The sequence below is a fragment of the Nerophis lumbriciformis genome, linkage group LG37 (genome assembly GCF_033978685.3).
Source record: "Nerophis lumbriciformis linkage group LG37, RoL_Nlum_v2.1, whole genome shotgun sequence".
Lineage (NCBI taxonomy): Eukaryota > Metazoa > Chordata > Actinopteri > Syngnathiformes > Syngnathidae > Nerophis > Nerophis lumbriciformis.
In genome coordinates, this window is record NC_084584.2 from 7,755,743 (window position 1) to 7,774,054 (window position 18,312).

The window sequence follows — 18,312 nt, forward strand, 5'->3', positions numbered from 1 at the left end:
TAGTTGATTCGGCAGGTGGGTTGTTACACACTCCTTAGCGGGTTCCAACTTCCATGGCCACCGTCCTGCTGTCTATATCAACCAGGGTGAGCCCCACCCCTTTCGTGAGCGCACTGCGCGCGGAGTGACCCCTTTTACGCGCCCCCGGCAACAGGGGTGGCGGGCAGGTAAGCTGCGCGGGCGGAGCGCGCGGAGTGACCCCTGTTACGAGCCCCCAGCCACGGGGGTGGCGGGCAGGTAAGCTGCTTACCTGCTGCGCGTGACGCCGGCCGCGGCGAAGGCGGACGAGGCGGGGTGTCGGTGCGGTGGGCGCGGTGGTGACTCTGGACGTGCGTCGGGCCCTTCTCGCGGATCGCCTCAGCTACGGCTCCCGGTGGGGCCCTCTCGGGGGAAGGGAGCCTTCTCCGCTCCGTAAAAGTGTCCATCTCTTTTCTTTTTTTTCTTCTGTTGTGGCATATGCTGCAGGTGCCTGCTCGTTTTTCGTATGTGGGTAACAACATTTAACTATGTATATATATTTCCCAATTGGTTTAACTGCCACCCGCCTGAATCTATTTAAAATCTAATTTTTTTTAATTTCAACCGCCCGACCCGACCCGACCCAACCCGCGGATAAAATCTAATTTTTTTAAATTTCATCCGCCCGATCCGCGGATAATCCGCGGACTCCGCGGTTGTGCCCGCAAACCGCGCATCTCTAATATGTATATATATATATATATATATATATATATATATATATATATATATATATATATATATATATATATATATATATATATATATATATGTCCGCGCTTCAAAGTGGCAAACAACGCTGTCGCCCAACATCCAATCACAGCCTGTGCCTAAAAAAACGATTTAAAAAAATGTACGATTCAATTAAGAATCGGGTTGACTAAGAATTGCGATTCAGATGTGAAACAATGTTTTCTGTGCACTCCTAATCAGCACTAGGATTGTGAATCTTTGGGCACTGAACGATTCGATCTGATTCCTCGGGTGATGATTAGATTCAGAAGCGATTCTGGATTCAAAGCGTAATATTGGGTGTAATATTTATATTGAAACCTTTTCAGAATAGGTTAAAGGTTAGAAAAAAAAAAAAGAAAAAAAAAAAAAAAAAAAATATATATATATATATATATATATATATATATATATATATATACATATATATATATATATATGGATATATATAAATATGACCCATCACCCTTGATCACCCCCTAGGAGGTGAGGGGAGCAGTGACAATCATGGGTACATTAACTTTAATATATATATATATATATATATATATATATGTATATATATATATATATATATATACTGTATATATATATATAAATATATATAATTAAATTATATATATATGTATATATATATATATATATATATATATATATATATATATATATATATATATATATATATATATATACACACACTATATTGCCAAAAGTATTTGGCCACCTGCCTTGACTCACATATGAAGTTGAAATGCCATCGCATTGATGTTGCAGCTATTACAGCTTCAACTCTTCTGGGAAGGCTGTCCACAAGGTTGCAGAGTGTGTTTATAGCAATTTTCCACCATTCTTCCAAAAGCGCATTGGTGAGGTCACACACTGATGTTGGTGGAGAAGGCCTGGCTCTCAGTCTCCGTTCTAACTCATCCCACAAGTGTTCTATCGGGTTCAGGTCAGGACTCTGTGCAGGCCAGTCAAGTTCATCCACACCAGACTCTGTCATCCGTGTCTTTGTGGACCTTGCTTTGTGCTCGGCCATGGAAACCCATTCCATGAAGCTCTCTGCGTTCTGTACGTGGGCTAATTGGAAGGTCACATGAAGTTTGGAGCTCTGTAGCAAGTGACTGTGCAGAAATTATTTGCACTATGCTGACCTCTCTGTAAGTTTACGTGGCCTACCACTTGGTGGCTGAGTTGCTGTTGTTCCCAAACTCTTCACTTTTCTTAGAACAAAGTTGACTTTGGAATATTGGAATTTTCTTGGGAGCAGAGGATTGTGTCACTTCAGTGAGCAGAGAAAGGAGCGCAGTCCATTCAGCGTGTGACGAGTCTGCATAATACCTGCTGGTCATTAGAACACCCTTGTGGCGAAGATGCAAACACAAAAAAAATAATAAACACCTGTGAGAAATAAGGCGCTGCATCAACGTCTAAGAACAAGAATACTAGACAGCAACACCCTTTTATAATTTTATGACTTAAAGGGCTGATTGAAATCAATCCAAGTGACGCGTTTTGATGCCTGCTGGTGTTTTTCTTTAATGACTTTTCATCAAGGAAATACATCATGATAATATATCTCTTAACGCCTTGCAACGTGCATTTTATTGTGTTTGGATCATTCCGGACTTCATGAATGATCAATATCAGAACATTTCACTTACATCTCTGACCATACTTGTTTTTTTTAATGAAAAATCACCTTTTTTTCTCCCCCAATGTTAGTCCTCTCTCCTGTAGCATCCATTGCAAGCAATTATGCAAATGAGGCAAGCACATCATCAGTAGCTACCGGGTTAAAAACCTAACCGGAATAAAAATGTTTCACGTAACCACACCATTTGGAATTTTCTGACCCGATCACACACGTTTGGATCGACACAGGTGGTTTATGCCAAAAGCCATTGGATATTATAGCGTATGAAAACACATCTTCCGAAATTCAGGTTAGACATTACAGCTACTCCAAGTGCTAACTGCTAGCGTCAAACACGTACCCAGAATGAGGTAAAATGAAGACGCGGCACAACTTATACATAATCACAACACAAAAAGCACAGGACAGCTCCGTTTCAAAAAGAGAAGTAAAACAAAAGTAGTGAACAGAAATGATAAATAAATAGTGACAATGTCGGACAAGCAGAAATGCGACAAGCCATGTTTGTTTCCAGTGGAAGTCTACTGCTTCTTCGGCACCTGCACTTACATTTATTTATTGTTTTAAGTAACTTGTTTTCATTTTAAGCATACTTGCCAACCTTGAGACCTTCGATTTCAGGAGGTGGGGCGTGGGGGGCGTGGTCGGGGGTGGGGCGTGGTTAAGATATATATATATATAAGAAATACTTGACTTTCAGTGAATTCTAGCTATATATATATATATATATATTTTTTTTTTTAAATTATATATATATATATATATATATATATATATATATATATATATATATATATATATATATATATATATATATATATATATATATATATATAAAGAAATACTTGAATTTCAGTGTTCATTTATTTACACATACTGTATACACACACAACACTCATCTACTCATTGTTGAGTTAAGGGTTGAATAGGCCATCCTTGTTCTATTCTCTGTCACTATTTCAGAACACACACATTATACAAATATACATTATAAAATCAATAAGAAAACGGGAGCTCTAATTTGGGAGTCTGAATTAGGATCAGAAGTTCCTATATAAACATTGCGCACTCACGTCACCTTTTTGTATTGATTACTGCAGCTGTGCACTGGATTCATTCACAAATACAAACTACAACTCACAAACACTTTAGAGTTAGGCTCCACCATCAGAATGTGTACTTAAACTTATAAAGATCACATGGATATTATTCAGTGAGTTGATTCACCAAAACTAACCTGTTATACAGGAGGAAAAAGCACACAGGACGTTTCAATTGTTCACAGACTGGTCGCTCTCATCAGAATGACAAGACACTTCCGGTCTGCAGGTGATAGCATTCAATTGGGAAGAAACGCCCTACTGCCCCCTACTGACCAATGTGAATACTGATAAATGTGGAATGACAGCTCCAAAAACGAATTCAAACCACAAAATAAAATAAATAAATCAACACAAAAATGTGACACATTATGGGTGGGTCACATATGCATGTACAGTAGATGGCAGTATTGTCCTGTTTAAAAGTGTCACAACATTGCTGTTTACGGCAATGTTGTGAACAGGCTGTCAACACGTCACTCAGGTCCGCATGGAGCTGGAGGGGGCGTGGCCTCCAGCTCCGCCTGCATTTCGGGAGATTTTCGGGAGAAAATTTGTCCCGGGAGGTTTTCGGGAGAGGCGCTGAATTTCGGGAGCCTCCCGGAAAATCCGGGAGGGTTGGCAAGTATGATTTTAAGTGACTTGTTTTCATCAAGGAATCAATCACTTGATAAAAACAGAATCTCAGTCAAGCGAAAATAATGCTTTTCGCTAACAGTAGAAAGTCAAACCTAAATACAAATAGACCAAGTAGACATTAATGGGTGAAACAAATCAAATTTTTGGGTAAAATAATAGACGATAAAATGAAGTGGAAACTTCATGAAGTGGCAAGAAATATTTCTATAATGAAGATGTGGACCAAAAATCACTTCATGTTGTCTACTGCTCGCTACTGTAAGGTGTACGGCTGTGGAATTACGGAAAAAAAGTGTCAACTTTGAAAAAAAAGTTAGCATGTTAATGTTAGTATGCTAGCATGCTAGCAGTGAATGTCACATACCAAGTTATATGACTCTAGGGGAATCTGTAGCAGAATTAGCTCAAAAAGCTAGCACTTCAATGTTAGCATGCTAACAGAAACATGCATACAGTTAGCATGTTTCAAACAGCAAGTTATATTACTGTAAGGTGTGTGGCTGCGGAATTAGACTAAGTGTACAATTATTTTTAAAAAGCTAGCACTTTGATGTTAGCATGCTAACGTTAGCACACTAACAGTTAACATGTGCCACATTCCAAGTTAAATGACTCGAAGGTGTAATATTAGCTGGAAACGTTGCCATGCTAACGTTAGCATACCAGCACGCTAACGTTAAGAAGCTTGCACATGACCCGGGTAAGAAGAAATACCAAAATGCAATATTTGTTGGTGTAGACATAGAAAGTAGCAAAAAAAAAAAAAAAACAGCATAAAACATTAGCATGCTAATCTGAGACACGCTAACAAAAAAGAGTAATTGTGCAGAAATAGGATGCAATAATGACAGAAGTAGACTTATTCACTGACTGTGTTACAAAAAGATGAGTTATAATAATACATCACGTTGTTTACATGTTGTACAGAGATTATTATATGATGCATCACGTTGTTTACATGTTGTACAGAGATTATTATATGCAGAGGTGGGTAGTAACGCGCTACATTTACTCCGTTACATCTACTTGAGTAACTTTTGGGATAAATTGTACTTCTAAGAGTAGTTTTAATGCAACATACTTTTACTTTTACTTGAGTATATTTATAGAGAAGAAACGCTACGTTTACTCCGCTACTTTTATCTACATTCAGCTCGCTACTCGCTACTAATTTTTATCGATCTGTTAATGCACGCTTTGTTTGTTTTGGTCTGTGAGACAGACCTTCATAGTGCCTGCGTTTCAACAAATACAGTCACTGGTGACGTTCACTCCGTTCCACCAATCAGATGCAGTCACTGGTGACGTTGGACCAATCAAACAGAGCAAGGTGGTCACATGACCTGACTTAAACAAGTTGAAAAACTTATTGGGGTGTTACCATTTAGTGGTCAATTGTACGGAATATATACTGTACTGTGCAATCTACTAATAAAAGTTCCAATCAATCAATCAAAAGTGTGAAGGAAAAAAAGACCCTTTTTTATTTCAACCTTACATCCCGTCAAAAGCCTAAAGACTGACTGCACAGTTCCTGTCTTCACAATAAAAGTGCCGCTCCATCGCGCCTGCTCTTTCAAAATAAGAGTCTCCGAAAGCCAGCGCAAACAAGCTAGCAAGCTAGCAAGCGACGGAGTTTGCCGCCAATGTATTTCTTGTAAAGTGTATAAAAACGAATATGGAAGCTGGACAAATAAGAAGCCAAAAACCAACCACTTTCATGTGGTATTAGACCAGGGGTCGGCAACCCGCGTCTCTAGAGCCGCATGCGGCTCTTTAGCGCCGCCCTAGTGGCTCTCTGGAGCTTTTTCAAAAATGTATGAATAATGGAAAAAGTTGAGGGGAAAAAAATATATTTTTTGTTTTAATATGGTTTCTGTAGGAGGACAAACATGACACAAACCTCCCTAATTGTTATAAAGCACACTGTTTATATTAATCATGCTTCACTGATTAGAGTATTTGGCGAGCGCCGTTTTGTCCTACTAATTTTGGCAGTCCTTGAACTCACCTTAGTTTGTTTACATGTATATTTTTCTGCGACTTTCTAGGACGTGTTTTATGCCACTTCTTTTTCTGTCTCATGTTGTCCACCAAACTTTTAACGTTGTGCATGAATCCACAAAGGTGAGTTTTGTTGATGTTATTGACTTGTGTGGAGTGCTAATCAGACATATTTGGTCACTGCATGACTGCGAGCTAATCGATGCTAACATGCTATTTAGGCTAGCTATATGTACATATTGCATCATTATGCCTCAATTGTAGCTATATTTGAGGTCATTTAGTTTCCTTTAAGTCATATTAATTCAATTTATATCTCATGACACACTATCTGTATGTAATATGACTTTTAATTTTTTGCGGCTCCAGACAGATTTGTTTTTGTATTTTTGGTCCAATAAGGCTCTTTCAACATTTTGGGTTGCCGACCCCTGTATTAGACAGAAAGGAGGAACTTTTTTTCTCCTCCATTTGAAAACGTGGACGTTATCATCACTACTGTCTGATTACAATCAATGCAAGTCATCAGAATCAGGTAATACACCAACTTATATTCTTGTCAACATGAAAGAAAGGAATCTATGTGTTAAACATGCATGTATATTCATAAAAACACCTTTAACATGTAAACAAAAACGGCAAAATAAATAAATATAAATTATATACTGTATATATCAATGTATGTATATATATATGTGTATATATATATATATATATACTGTATGTGTATATATATATATATATATATATATATATATATATGTGTGTATATGTTACTCATCAGTTACTCAGTACTTGAGTAGTTTTTTCACAACATACTTTTTACTTTTACTCAAGTAAATATTTGGGTGACTACTCCTTACTTTTACTTGAGTAATAAATCTCTAAAGTAACAGTACTCTTACTTGAGTACAATTTCTGGCTACTCTACCCACCTCTGATTATATGATGCATCACGTTGTTTACATGTTGTAAATAAATGAGACCATAACCATAACCAACCACGTGGGGCAGTAATAAGCTAAACGTTTGGTCAAAATATTTACTTTACACCAATACAGAGAACCATTTTGAAATATTCATAATATTCTAATCTTTTGTTTGAATAAATATTCCACACGGTGGTACCATTTCCTGGTTCTTTGACAGTGAGGTCATTAACCGGCAGAAGTGCTTTCAAAGTCTACATACAGCGGCTGAAAGACTCCGGTGGGTTCAGGTGCTCAGTAAAACATTTCAAAGTCTACATACAGCGGCTGAAAGACTCCAGTGGGTTCAGGTGCTCAGTAAAACTCCTCCCCTAAGTTAACTATCTGCGTGAGCGTGTGCATATTTCACGTGGACCACTCAAACTCGCTCAAATAAAGCCAACAATGCTGATATTGATCGGGAATCTGATTCTCCATCCATCCATCCATCTTCTTCCGCTTATCCGAGGTCGGGTCGCGGGGGCAGCAGCTTAAGCAGGGAAGCCCAGACTTCCCTCTCCCCAGCCACTTCGTCCAGCTCCTCCCGGGGGATCCCGAGGCGTTCCCAGGCCAGCCGGGAGACTATAGTCTTCCCAACGTGTCCTGGGTCTTCCTCGTGGCCTCCTACCGGTCGGACGTGCCCTAAACACCTCCCTAGGGAGGCGCTCGGGTGGCATTCTGACCAGATGCCCGAACCACCTCATCTGGCTCCTCTCGATGTGGAGGAGCAGCGGCTTTACTTTGAGCTCCCCCCGGATGACAGAGCTTCTCACCCTATCTCTAAGGGAGAGCCCCGCCACCCGGCGGAGGAAACTCATTTCGGCCGCTTTTACCCGTGATCTTGTCCTTTCGGTCATAACCCAAAGCTCATGACCATAGGTGAGGATGGGAACGTAGATCGACCGGTAAATTGAGAGCTTTGCCTTCCGGCTCAGCTCCTTCTTCACCACAACGGATCGATACAGCGTCCGCATTACTGAAGACGCCGCACCGATCCGCCTGGAATCTGATTCTGAGAGACATAAATAACGTCTCTCAAACGAAGAAATGAGGATTGCAGATCGCTTCTCGTCGTTCACTTGAAAGACTCGACTGGTTTGCAAAGGTCACATCTTCCCAGATGCAGTCAGAAGCTTTCTTGGTTTACAGAGCGAAATGTAAATGTAAATGTTTTCATTCACAGTTCAAATAAATAACTGCAACGTCCCAATCTCTTTGTGTAGGTTCATGCTAATGAGCCAGTCAATGGATCGGTGCGTTTGTGACATCACGGTCCTGTAGTGTTTTGATACAATTGGACAGACAGTCTTAACATTTACCATTGCAGGTAAAAAAAACTTTATTTCTCTCTCCTAAATTATGCAAATGAAGCCATGCTGTCATCTGGCGACTTTGAGGACAGCCAATGGCTGCTTTCCTTACTGAGGCAACATTAGTTCTTGTTATATTTTGGAACTTGAAGCAAAGTAGGCAGCCTACACAACACAATGCATCAAATAATCTGCCTTGAAATATGGTAAGAGACTATTGGGAAGATCTTCCAGGGTGTGCTACGCCACATGAGTGATGAGCAATTGTATCTTTGCAAACACTGACTGACTCCTGCAAGGCTTGGCAGGTGAAAAGGTGAGTGTTCATACAGAAGAATGCATCTTTGGTCAGGATCATTTCTGGATGTGTCTCCAAGATCTTAGGATCGTTTGTCTTCGGTTTGGTGGTCAACTCCCGCACACGTTCATGTGTATCACCCCAGCTGGTTCTGAACAAGTACTTACCACAGAAGTGCTCTGTTGGTTACAGTCCCGCCTACAAAGATCATGTTTTTGGTGTGATACATCATTTTGCTCCGCAGTTCCCACTGAATGGAGGCTCAGCTCCCTTCTGGGAGTGTCCACGGTCTCGAGTCAAACAAAACTGGCATGTAAGGTCTTCACATTGCCACGGATTTGGAAACAGATTCCAGAAAAGTCTGGTATACGTCTGACTGTAAGAATCGGGGGTAGGAATCCCTCTCCATTAGTCCGTAGACCATCCTCTGGGCCTCATCAAAGCACCCTGTGCCACCCGACTTAAGGCTGCGTCGGATCAGCTCCCTGGTCTTGTGATCAATGTTGATCTGGAAGACACACACGCAGGTTTAAACCACAGTTACTACCGTCTTCCTTCCAACTGCCGCAGGTGTGCACACCTCTCTCGGTGCCTCGGCCTGGATGTAACGTTTGAAGATCTTTTTAGCCCTGCATGTCGTCCTGAACGAGGACCTGATTTTCTTGTATTCCTCGCACACCAGCCAAAACTCCATGTTTTCGTCGCTGAACTCGGACTTCAGGAAAGCCTGGAATATCTTCATTCCATCTGATCAGAAAACAGGTCCAGGTTACAGGACGTGCAAAGGAAGAACAAGCACGGACCAGTCTTGACATGTTGAAGGCTTTGCTTACACTTTGATGCCATGAGTCTCTCCAGGGATTGTGACCACTGGGACAGTTCTTCAAAACAAAGTCTTCAAAGAGTGGGAATGGTAAAAACTCATTAGTATGTCCATTTCCTGACCATCCTTGAGGTTTGATGTACCTACCCCTCAGTGCCGGATGCTTTAGATGATCTGCATTGAAGTCGAAACTTGACGTTTCTTTCTCTGTCCACACAGATCAACAACCTTGATTGGTCACGGTTCCATGCTAGCACTGGAAGTGACTCACCTCTCTGTTGCTGGTGTGTCCCCGCCAAGGAGCATCTCTCTCGGGGGCGATGAGCCTGCACGCGACACGCGGCATTGCATCGATGCAGATTTTGGCATTTCCGTGCACATCTTTTTACGTACGTTGCACCGTTTTCAGCGAGTCAAGTGACACCGTCCGGCTCCGCAACCGTTTGGTGAAGCGACGGAAACTTTTATACAAGAGGCTGAGGCAATAGGCGTCACTGATACGTTGTTGGGGCTAACCACAGAGAAGAAGAGGAAGTGGAGCATAACGGAAATGACTGCAGAGACGACTGAAAGCTGCTGACATAGACGCACGTCTCGTCTGGTCATGCAAATGAGACAGTGGTAAGCAGATAAGACAACCTTTGTCACTACAAAGAGCAGACTCCAAGAGCAGGTGTTTTGGAAAGTATATCATGAAGTCATCAAGTTAGGGTAAAAGTCTTCAAAATCTAACTTTCCTCATTTTCATCGTAGGTACACTTCTACTATGAGAGACAGAATGGGGCAAAAAATAATACAGGGAATTGTAGGATTTTGAATGAATGAATTGGTAAAGTCCTCTGTAAAAGAAGTATTTGGTCAACTACAAACGAGCAAGATTTCTGTCTTTCACAGACCAGTAACTTCTTCTTTAAGAGGCTCCTCTGTCCTTCACTCGTTACCTGTGTTAATGGCACCTGTTTGGCCTTGTTATCTGTCCACAACTTCAAACAGTCACACTCCAAACTCCACTGTGGCCAATACCAAAGAGCTGTCAAAGGACACCAGAAACAACATTGTAGACCTGCACCAGGCTGAGAAGACAGCTTGGTGTGATGAAATCAACCGTGGGAGCAATTATTAGAAAATGGAAGACATACAAGACCACTGATAATCTCCTTCCATCTGGGGCTCCACGCGAGATCTCACCACGTGGGGTCAAAATGATCACAAAAACGGGGGGACCTAGCGAATGACCTGCAGAGACCAAAGTAAGAAAGGCTACCATCAGTAACACACTACGTCGCCAAAGACTCAAATCCTGCAGTGCCAGACGTGTCTCCCTGCTTAAGCCAGTACATGTTCAGGCCCGTCTGAAGTTTGCCGGAGAGCATTTGGATGATCCAGAAGAGAATTGGGAGAATGCCGAATGGTCAGATAGAACGTTTTGGTCAAAAACTCGACTTGTGGTGTTTGGAGGAGGAGGAAAGCTGAGTTGCATCCAAAGAACAGTCTCCAGATCTCAACCTCCTAGAAATCTTTGGAAGGAGGTGAAAGTCCATGTTGCCCAGCGACAGCCCCAAAACATCACTGCTCTGGAGGAGATCTGCATGGAGGGATGGGCCAAAATGTGTGTGAACACCTTGAGAAGACTTACAGAAAACCTTTGACCTCTGCCATTGCCACCAAAGGGTATATTGAGATGAACTTTTGTTATGGACCACATACTTCTTTTACACCATCATTTGCAAACACCATCCATCCATCCATCCATCTTCTTCCGCTTATCCGGGTCGGGTCGCGGGGGCAGCAGCCTAAGCAGGGAAGCCCAGACTTCCCTCTCCCCAGCCACTTCGTCCAGCTCCTCCCGGGGGATCCCGAGGCGTTCCCAGGCCAGCCGGGAGACATAGTCTTCCCAGCGTGTCCTGGGTCTTCCCTGTGGCCTCCTACCGGTCGGACGTGCCCTAAACACCTCCCGAGGGAGGCGATCGGGTGGCATCCTGACCAGATGCCCGAACCACCTCATCTGGCTCCTCTCGATGTGGAGGAGCAGCGGCTTTACTTTGATCTCCCCCCGGATGACAGAGCTTCTCACCCTATCTCTAAGGGAGAGACCTGCCACCCGGCGGAGGAAACTCATTTCGGCCGCTTGTACCCGTGATCTTGTCCTTTCGGTCATAACCCAAAGCTCATGACCATAGGTGAGGATGGGAACGTAGATCGACCGGTAAATTGAGAGCTTTGCCTTCCGGCTCAGCTCCTTCTTCACCACAACGGATCGATACAGCGTCCGCATTACTGAAGATGCCGCACCGATCCGCCTGTCGATCTCACCATCCACTCTTCCCTCACTCGTGAACAAGACTCCGAGGTACTTGAACTCCTCCACTTGGGGCAAGATCTCCTCCCCAACCCGGAGATGGCACTCCACCCTTTTCCGGGCGAGAACCATGGACTCGGACTTGGAGGTGCTGATTCTCATCCCAGTCGCTTCACACTCGGCTGCGAACCGACCCAGTGAGAGCTGAAGATCCTGGCCAGATGAAGCCATCAGGACCACATCATCTGCAAAAAGCAGAGACCTAATCCTGCAGCCACCAAACCAGATCCCCTCAACGCCTTGACTGCGCCTAGAAATTCTGTCCATAAAAGTTATGAACAGAATGGGTGACAAAGGGCAGCCTTGGCGGAGTCCAACCCTCACTGGAAACGTGTCCGACTTACTGCCGGCAATGCGAACACATTCTTTAAAAATCAGACAACATGATTTTCTGGAGATTCTCATTTTATCTCTCGTAGTAGAAGTGTACCTTTGATGAAAATGACTTTTTGAAGCGGGACAACTTGCACAATTGGTGACTGATTCATGTCATTAAAGGATCGTTGTCATTAGTTCTAGTCAAGACTGCCGTGCCGACACAGAGGCGGTCTGGTTTCTCTACGGGCCGGCGACAGTGACCGTTTTAAATACTGTATTGTGGGGAGGCGGGGCCGGCAGACCGACAGCGAGGCTTGCCCCGCCGGGGCCGACTCTGAGATGGCGGCGAGGAGGCGTGGCCGGCGGACCAGCAGCTAGGCGGGGCGCGCCGGAACCACATCCGAAATGGACGGCAGGTGCGTGGATCGCCCACCTGGGCACAATTATATAATCTCCTTTAGATAAATAAAGGGGCGGCAGCCGAGAACGACGGGGCAGAAGGAGGAGAGAACCCAACAAGTGCGGAGCGAGAGCAGCGGAGAGAGCGACGGAGACGGAGAGAGCAAGAGGCAGACGGAAATGAGGACGTGCTGCTGAAAAGCAGACGGCGGAGCAAGCAGCAGGGGGAGGCACAGCTGAAAAGCGAAGGTTTTATTGAAATAATAAAACAAAAGTCACAATCTGCTCGCCGTCATGTCCATCTTTGGTGGTCAGTGGAACCCGGAAAGAGGAAGTCTTTCACAAGTACCTATTCATTTTTTGTTCTATGTTATGTTTTAAATAAAGATCGATCGTGTCTTCATGCACCAATCGTGTGTTGTGCTTGTCTTTCGTTGAGCCCCACAAAGTGTTTGTACTGTAAGTGACGTACAGCTGTTGAGCATTACTCCTGTGGACAATGGCAACATTGAATACGCACGTTTTCTAGCCGAGAGTCTGCAACCTACAGACATCATGTGCGACTAAGGTATGGAAACATAGCCTTTGAGTTGACGGGACTCAGTCCCTGGAACTGGGTGGGTATCTGTAGCCCCTCCCCAGCTAGCATACTTACAAATGAAGAGCAAACATGTGCATGTGACGTACCTCAAGGGAAAGTTGAAAAGAACTTTGAAGAGAGAGTTCGACAGGGCATGAAACCGTTGAGAGGTAAACGGGTGGGGTGGGATTCAAAACGGTGGGGGTGTCGGACAGCCGCTCGGTGGCGGGGGATCCTTTTCGGGGATCCTCGCCCTTGCTGGCTGGCCCCCGTCGGGCGCATTTCCCTCGCGACCGGCTCTAGGTCGGCTTGGAAAGGCTCGGGACGAAGGTGGTGCGCGAGTCGGGTACCGGCGCGTCCTTACACGGCAGACTCCTTTCAGCTCATCTATTCCCAAGTGGTGAAATCATGGCACGATAACTTCAAAGAAGTTTTGGCCAAAAATAGAAGACGTTACAAATGAAACACTTTGAGTTAGTGGAAAGTCCTGAGGGTAAAGAAATGTAAAAACACAGAAGAGCTAAAACGGCAGGTTTTAGGTTTCATTGATGTGGAGGGGGAGGAGCTTGACTGTGTACGGTATACTTGTGCTTGCCTCACAGAATTGCTACTGCCACATCTAGTGGACACTTTTAGAACAGCAGTTTCTGCCATAAAAGCTCTTTTTTTACACTTGCAAACTCATCTCAGGGGCCCGGATTTAACCTTCTGGCCGTACGTTTGACACCCTGACCTGAACCATCAGAGGCTTGGTTGCTGCAGCCCAAGCATAACTCCCTCACGCTCACACCTTCAGTGTAAGAAAGACATTATTACAAACCCCGTTTCCATATGAGTTGGGAAATTGTGTTAGATGTAAATATAAACGGAATACAATGATTTGCAAATCCTTTTCAACCCATATTCAGTTGAATATGCTACAAAGACAACATATTTGATGTTCAAACTGATAAACATTTTATTTTTGCAAATAATCATTAACTTTAGAATTTGATGCCAGCAACACGTGACAAAGAAGTTGGGAAAGGTGGCAATAAATACTGATAAAGTTGAGGAATGCTCACCAAACACTTATTTGGAACATCCCACAGGTGAACAGGCTAATTGGGAAAAGGTGGGTGCCATGATTGGGTATAAAAGTAGATTCCAAAAAATGCTCAGTCATTCACAAACAAGGATGGGGCGAGGGTCACCACTTTGTCAACAAATGCCTGAGCAAATTGTTGAACAGTTTAAGAAAAACCTTTCTCAACCAGCTATTGCAAGGAATTTAGGGATTTCACCATCTACGGTCCGTAATAATAATAATACCTGGGATTTATATAGCGCTTTTCTAAGTACCCAAAGTCGCTTTACATGTAGAACCCATCAATCATTCACACCTGGTGGTGGTAAGCTACTTTCATAGCCACAGCTGCCCTGGGGTAGACTGACGGAAGCGTGGCTGCAATTTGCGCCAACGGCCCCTCCGACCACCACCTATCACTCATCATTCAATTCACCGGTGTGAGTGGCACCGGGGGCAAGGGGTGAAGTGTCCCGCCCAAGGACACAACGGCAGCGATTTTTGGATGGTAAGAGGCAGGGAGCGAACCTGCAACCCTCAGGTTTCTGGCACGGTTGCTCTACCCACTATGCCATGCCGCCCAATATCATCAAAGGGTTCAGAGAATCTGGAGAAATCACTGCACGTAAGCAGCTAAGCCCGTGACCTTCCATCCCTCAGGCTGTACTGCATCAACAAGCGACATCGGTGTGTAAAGGATATCACCACATGAGCTCAGGAACACTTCAGAAACCCACTGTCAGTAACTACAGTTGGTCGCTACATCTGTAAGTGCAAGCTAAAACTCTCCTATGCAAGGCAAAAACCGTTTATCAACAACACCCAGAAACGCCGTCGGCTTCGCTGGGCCTGAGCTCATCTAAGATGGACTGATACAAAGTGGAAAAGTGTTCTGTGGTCTGACGAGTCCACATTTCAAATTGTTTTTGGAAACTGTGGACGTCGTGTCCTCCGGACCAAAGAGGAAAAGAACCATCCGGATTGTTATAGGCGCAAAGTGTAACAGGCAGCATGTGTGATGGTATGGGGGTGTATTAGTGCCCAAGACATGGGTAACTTACACATCTGTGAAGGCACCATTAATGCTGAAAGGTACATACAGGTTTTGGAGCAACATATGTTGCCATCCAAGCAACGTTACCATGGACGCCCCTGCTTATTTCAGCAAGACAATGCCAAGCCACGTGTTACATCAACGTGGCTTCATAGTAAAAGAGTGCGGGTACTAGACTGGCCTGCCTGTAGTCCAGACATTGAAAATGTGTGCCGCATTATGAAGCCTAAAATAGCACAACGGAGACCCCCGGACTGTTGAACAACTTAAGCTGTACATCAAGCAAGAATGGGAAAGAATTCCACCTGAGAAGCTTCAAAAATGTGTCTCCTCAGTTCCCAAACCTTTACTGAGTGTTGTTAAAAGGAAAGGCCATGTAACACAGTGGTGAACATGCCCTTTCCCAACTACTTTGGCACGTGTTGCAGCCATGAAATTCTAAGTTAATTATTATTTGCAAAAAAAAAATAAAGTTTATGAGTTTGAACATCAAATATGTTGTCTTTGTAGCATATTCAACTGAATATGGCTTGAAAAGGATTTGCAAATCATTGTATTCCGTTTATATTTACATCTAACACAATTTCCCAACTCATATGGAAACGGGGTGTGTGTTATTATTATTATTTTGACCTTCTTCACTCTCCAAACTACAAGCTGGTGTCCAACAGACGTCACTGTGCGTGTGACTTCACACTGACTTCTTATCTCCTTCTCACTTCCTCTCTCCGCCGCCTGTAACTCACAGATACATATTTCTCTTTTATCTCCCACTTCCTCCCGCCAATCATCTTCACTTTTACTCCGTCAAGCTGCTGGATTTGTCCACATACTAATCAATCAACAACGCCGCTATACTCTCTTTGAAAAGTACCGATTTTTTTGACGTCGTCACGTGGTGACATTGCTGCTTTTAGGAGCAGAGGAGCATGTTGGGCAGCGCACACACACAGAGTACTTACAAGCGGACACAGTGTGTAGACAGAAAAGGGAGAATGGACGCATTTTGGTGTAAAAAGTCAAGATAAAGGTGAAGTTATAACACTGAAACACCCTCAGGAAGAGCTGCTTTGAGACATGGCTAGCTAGCTAGTGGCTAACATCCATCCACAGTGTTTTAGCAACAAATAAAGTATGTTTCTGTCATGTCTGTGTAATCATGTTTTGTGTTAAGTCATGTTTTTGTTTAGTTATAGGACTCTTTAGTTTCTGTCTTTTCACTCCCTTGTCTTGTTTCCATGATTACCCCATTAGTTTCACCTGTTCCACGTTTGGACTCATTGTGCACTCTTGTTTGTCACCATAGCAACCATTAGTTTTCACCTGTCACGTCACGCACCTGTTTCACGTTTTGAGTCACGCACCTGCTTTCACTAATCATGTCCATAGTATTTAAGTTCATTCATTTTCTGTTGTTCGTCCTGACGACCTCACACCACATTTATGCTCTGTCCATTTTTTCATGTCCATGTTCACGCTGCTCCTTTTTTGTCCATGCCAAGTAAGTTTTCTTTATTCAAGCCATAGTTTGCAAGTTTTGTTTAATTGTTCATAGTTTATTCTCCGCCACTGTGCGCGCTTTTTGTTTGATCCTTTTTTTTGTATTTATAGTCTTTAAATAAATCATGTACCTTCATTCCCGTCTCGCCCGTGCCAACTTTCCGTTGCATCCCGGAAAAGCAAACTCCCAAGATCAAGTCGTGACAGTTTCCTACAAGTATCATTATCACTGGAGGACGAGGAATAGCTAAACATGCTTCACTACACACCGTAGGAGGATACAATAGCCCACCACCGTCACAATGTAAACAAATGCCATGGGTGGATCTACACCTGACATCCACTGTAATGATACCAAGTACAAGAGTGTATCTAGTCGATACTACTATGATTACATTCGTTTTTAAAAAAAAATTATATTATGTTTATAAAGTCAGTAAATATGTCCCTGGACACATGAGGACTTTGAATATGACCAATGTATGATCCTGTAACTACTTGGTATCACATCCATACCTAAATGTGTGGTATCTGTCAAGACTTGGTCCGGGGTGTGTGCTTTTCCAGGATGCAACGGAAAGTTGGCACGGGCGAGACGGGAATTAAGGTACATGATTTATTATTATCGAAAAAAGGAATAAATGAAAGCGCGCACAGTGGCAGAGAATAAACTATGAAACCAAAAGACTATAGCAAAAAAGTACAAACAAAAAACACGCACAATGGCGGAGAACAAACTATGAAACCAAAAAGACTATAAATATGGAACAAAAACTTACTTGGCTTGGACAAAAATAGTTGCTTGAGGAATTGACATGGAAAGAAGTATCAGGCATGAACAGAGCATAAATGTGTTGTGAGGTCGTCAGGACGAACAACAGAAAATGAATGAACTTAAATACTATGGACATGATTAGTGAAAGCAGGTGCGTGACTCAAAACGTGAAACAGGTGCGTGACGTGACAGGTGAAAACTAATGGTTGCTATGGTGACAAACAAGAGTGCACAATGAGTCCAAACGTGGAACAGGTGAAACTAATGGGGTAATCATGGAAACAAGACAAGGGAGTGAAAAGACAGAAACTAAAGAGTCCTATAACTAAACAAAAACATGACTTAACACAAAACATGATTACACAGACATGACAGTATCATCCAAAACTAATGTCAAGTATCAAAGAAGAGAAGAATAAGTGATTATTACATTTGAACAGAAGTGTAGATAGAACATGTTAAAATAGAAAATAAGCAGATATTAACAGTAAATGAATAATCCATTTTTACAGTTTGTCCCTCATAAAGTGTACAAAATAATAGGTGTATAAATGACACAATATGTTACTGCATAGACTAATTAGGAGGCTTTGTTTGTTTACTTACTACTAAAAGACAAGTTGTCTATTTTATTGAAGGACTAAATGACAATAATAAACATATGTTTCATGTACACTAACATTTGTTGTTACAATAAAGACAATAATGACAT

At 42.9% G+C, this 18,312-nt stretch overlaps 1 protein-coding gene across 1 annotated transcript; it reads right to left on the reverse strand.

Annotated features, from left to right (window-relative positions):
* Positions 1-8,439: 8,439 nt before the first annotated feature.
* LOC133577263 (regulator of G-protein signaling 13-like) lies at positions 8,440-9,978 on the reverse strand. Its single transcript, XM_061930933.2, has 5 exons — positions 9,821-9,978; positions 9,697-9,756; positions 9,560-9,621; positions 9,307-9,473; positions 8,440-9,234 (listed from the first exon to the last, which is right to left on the reverse strand). Exons 1-5 carry the CDS (start codon positions 9,928-9,930, stop codon positions 9,049-9,051), a joined length of 585 nt encoding a protein of 194 aa, XP_061786917.2. The 5' UTR covers positions 9,931-9,978; the 3' UTR covers positions 8,440-9,048.
* Positions 9,979-18,312: the final 8,334 nt, after the last annotated feature.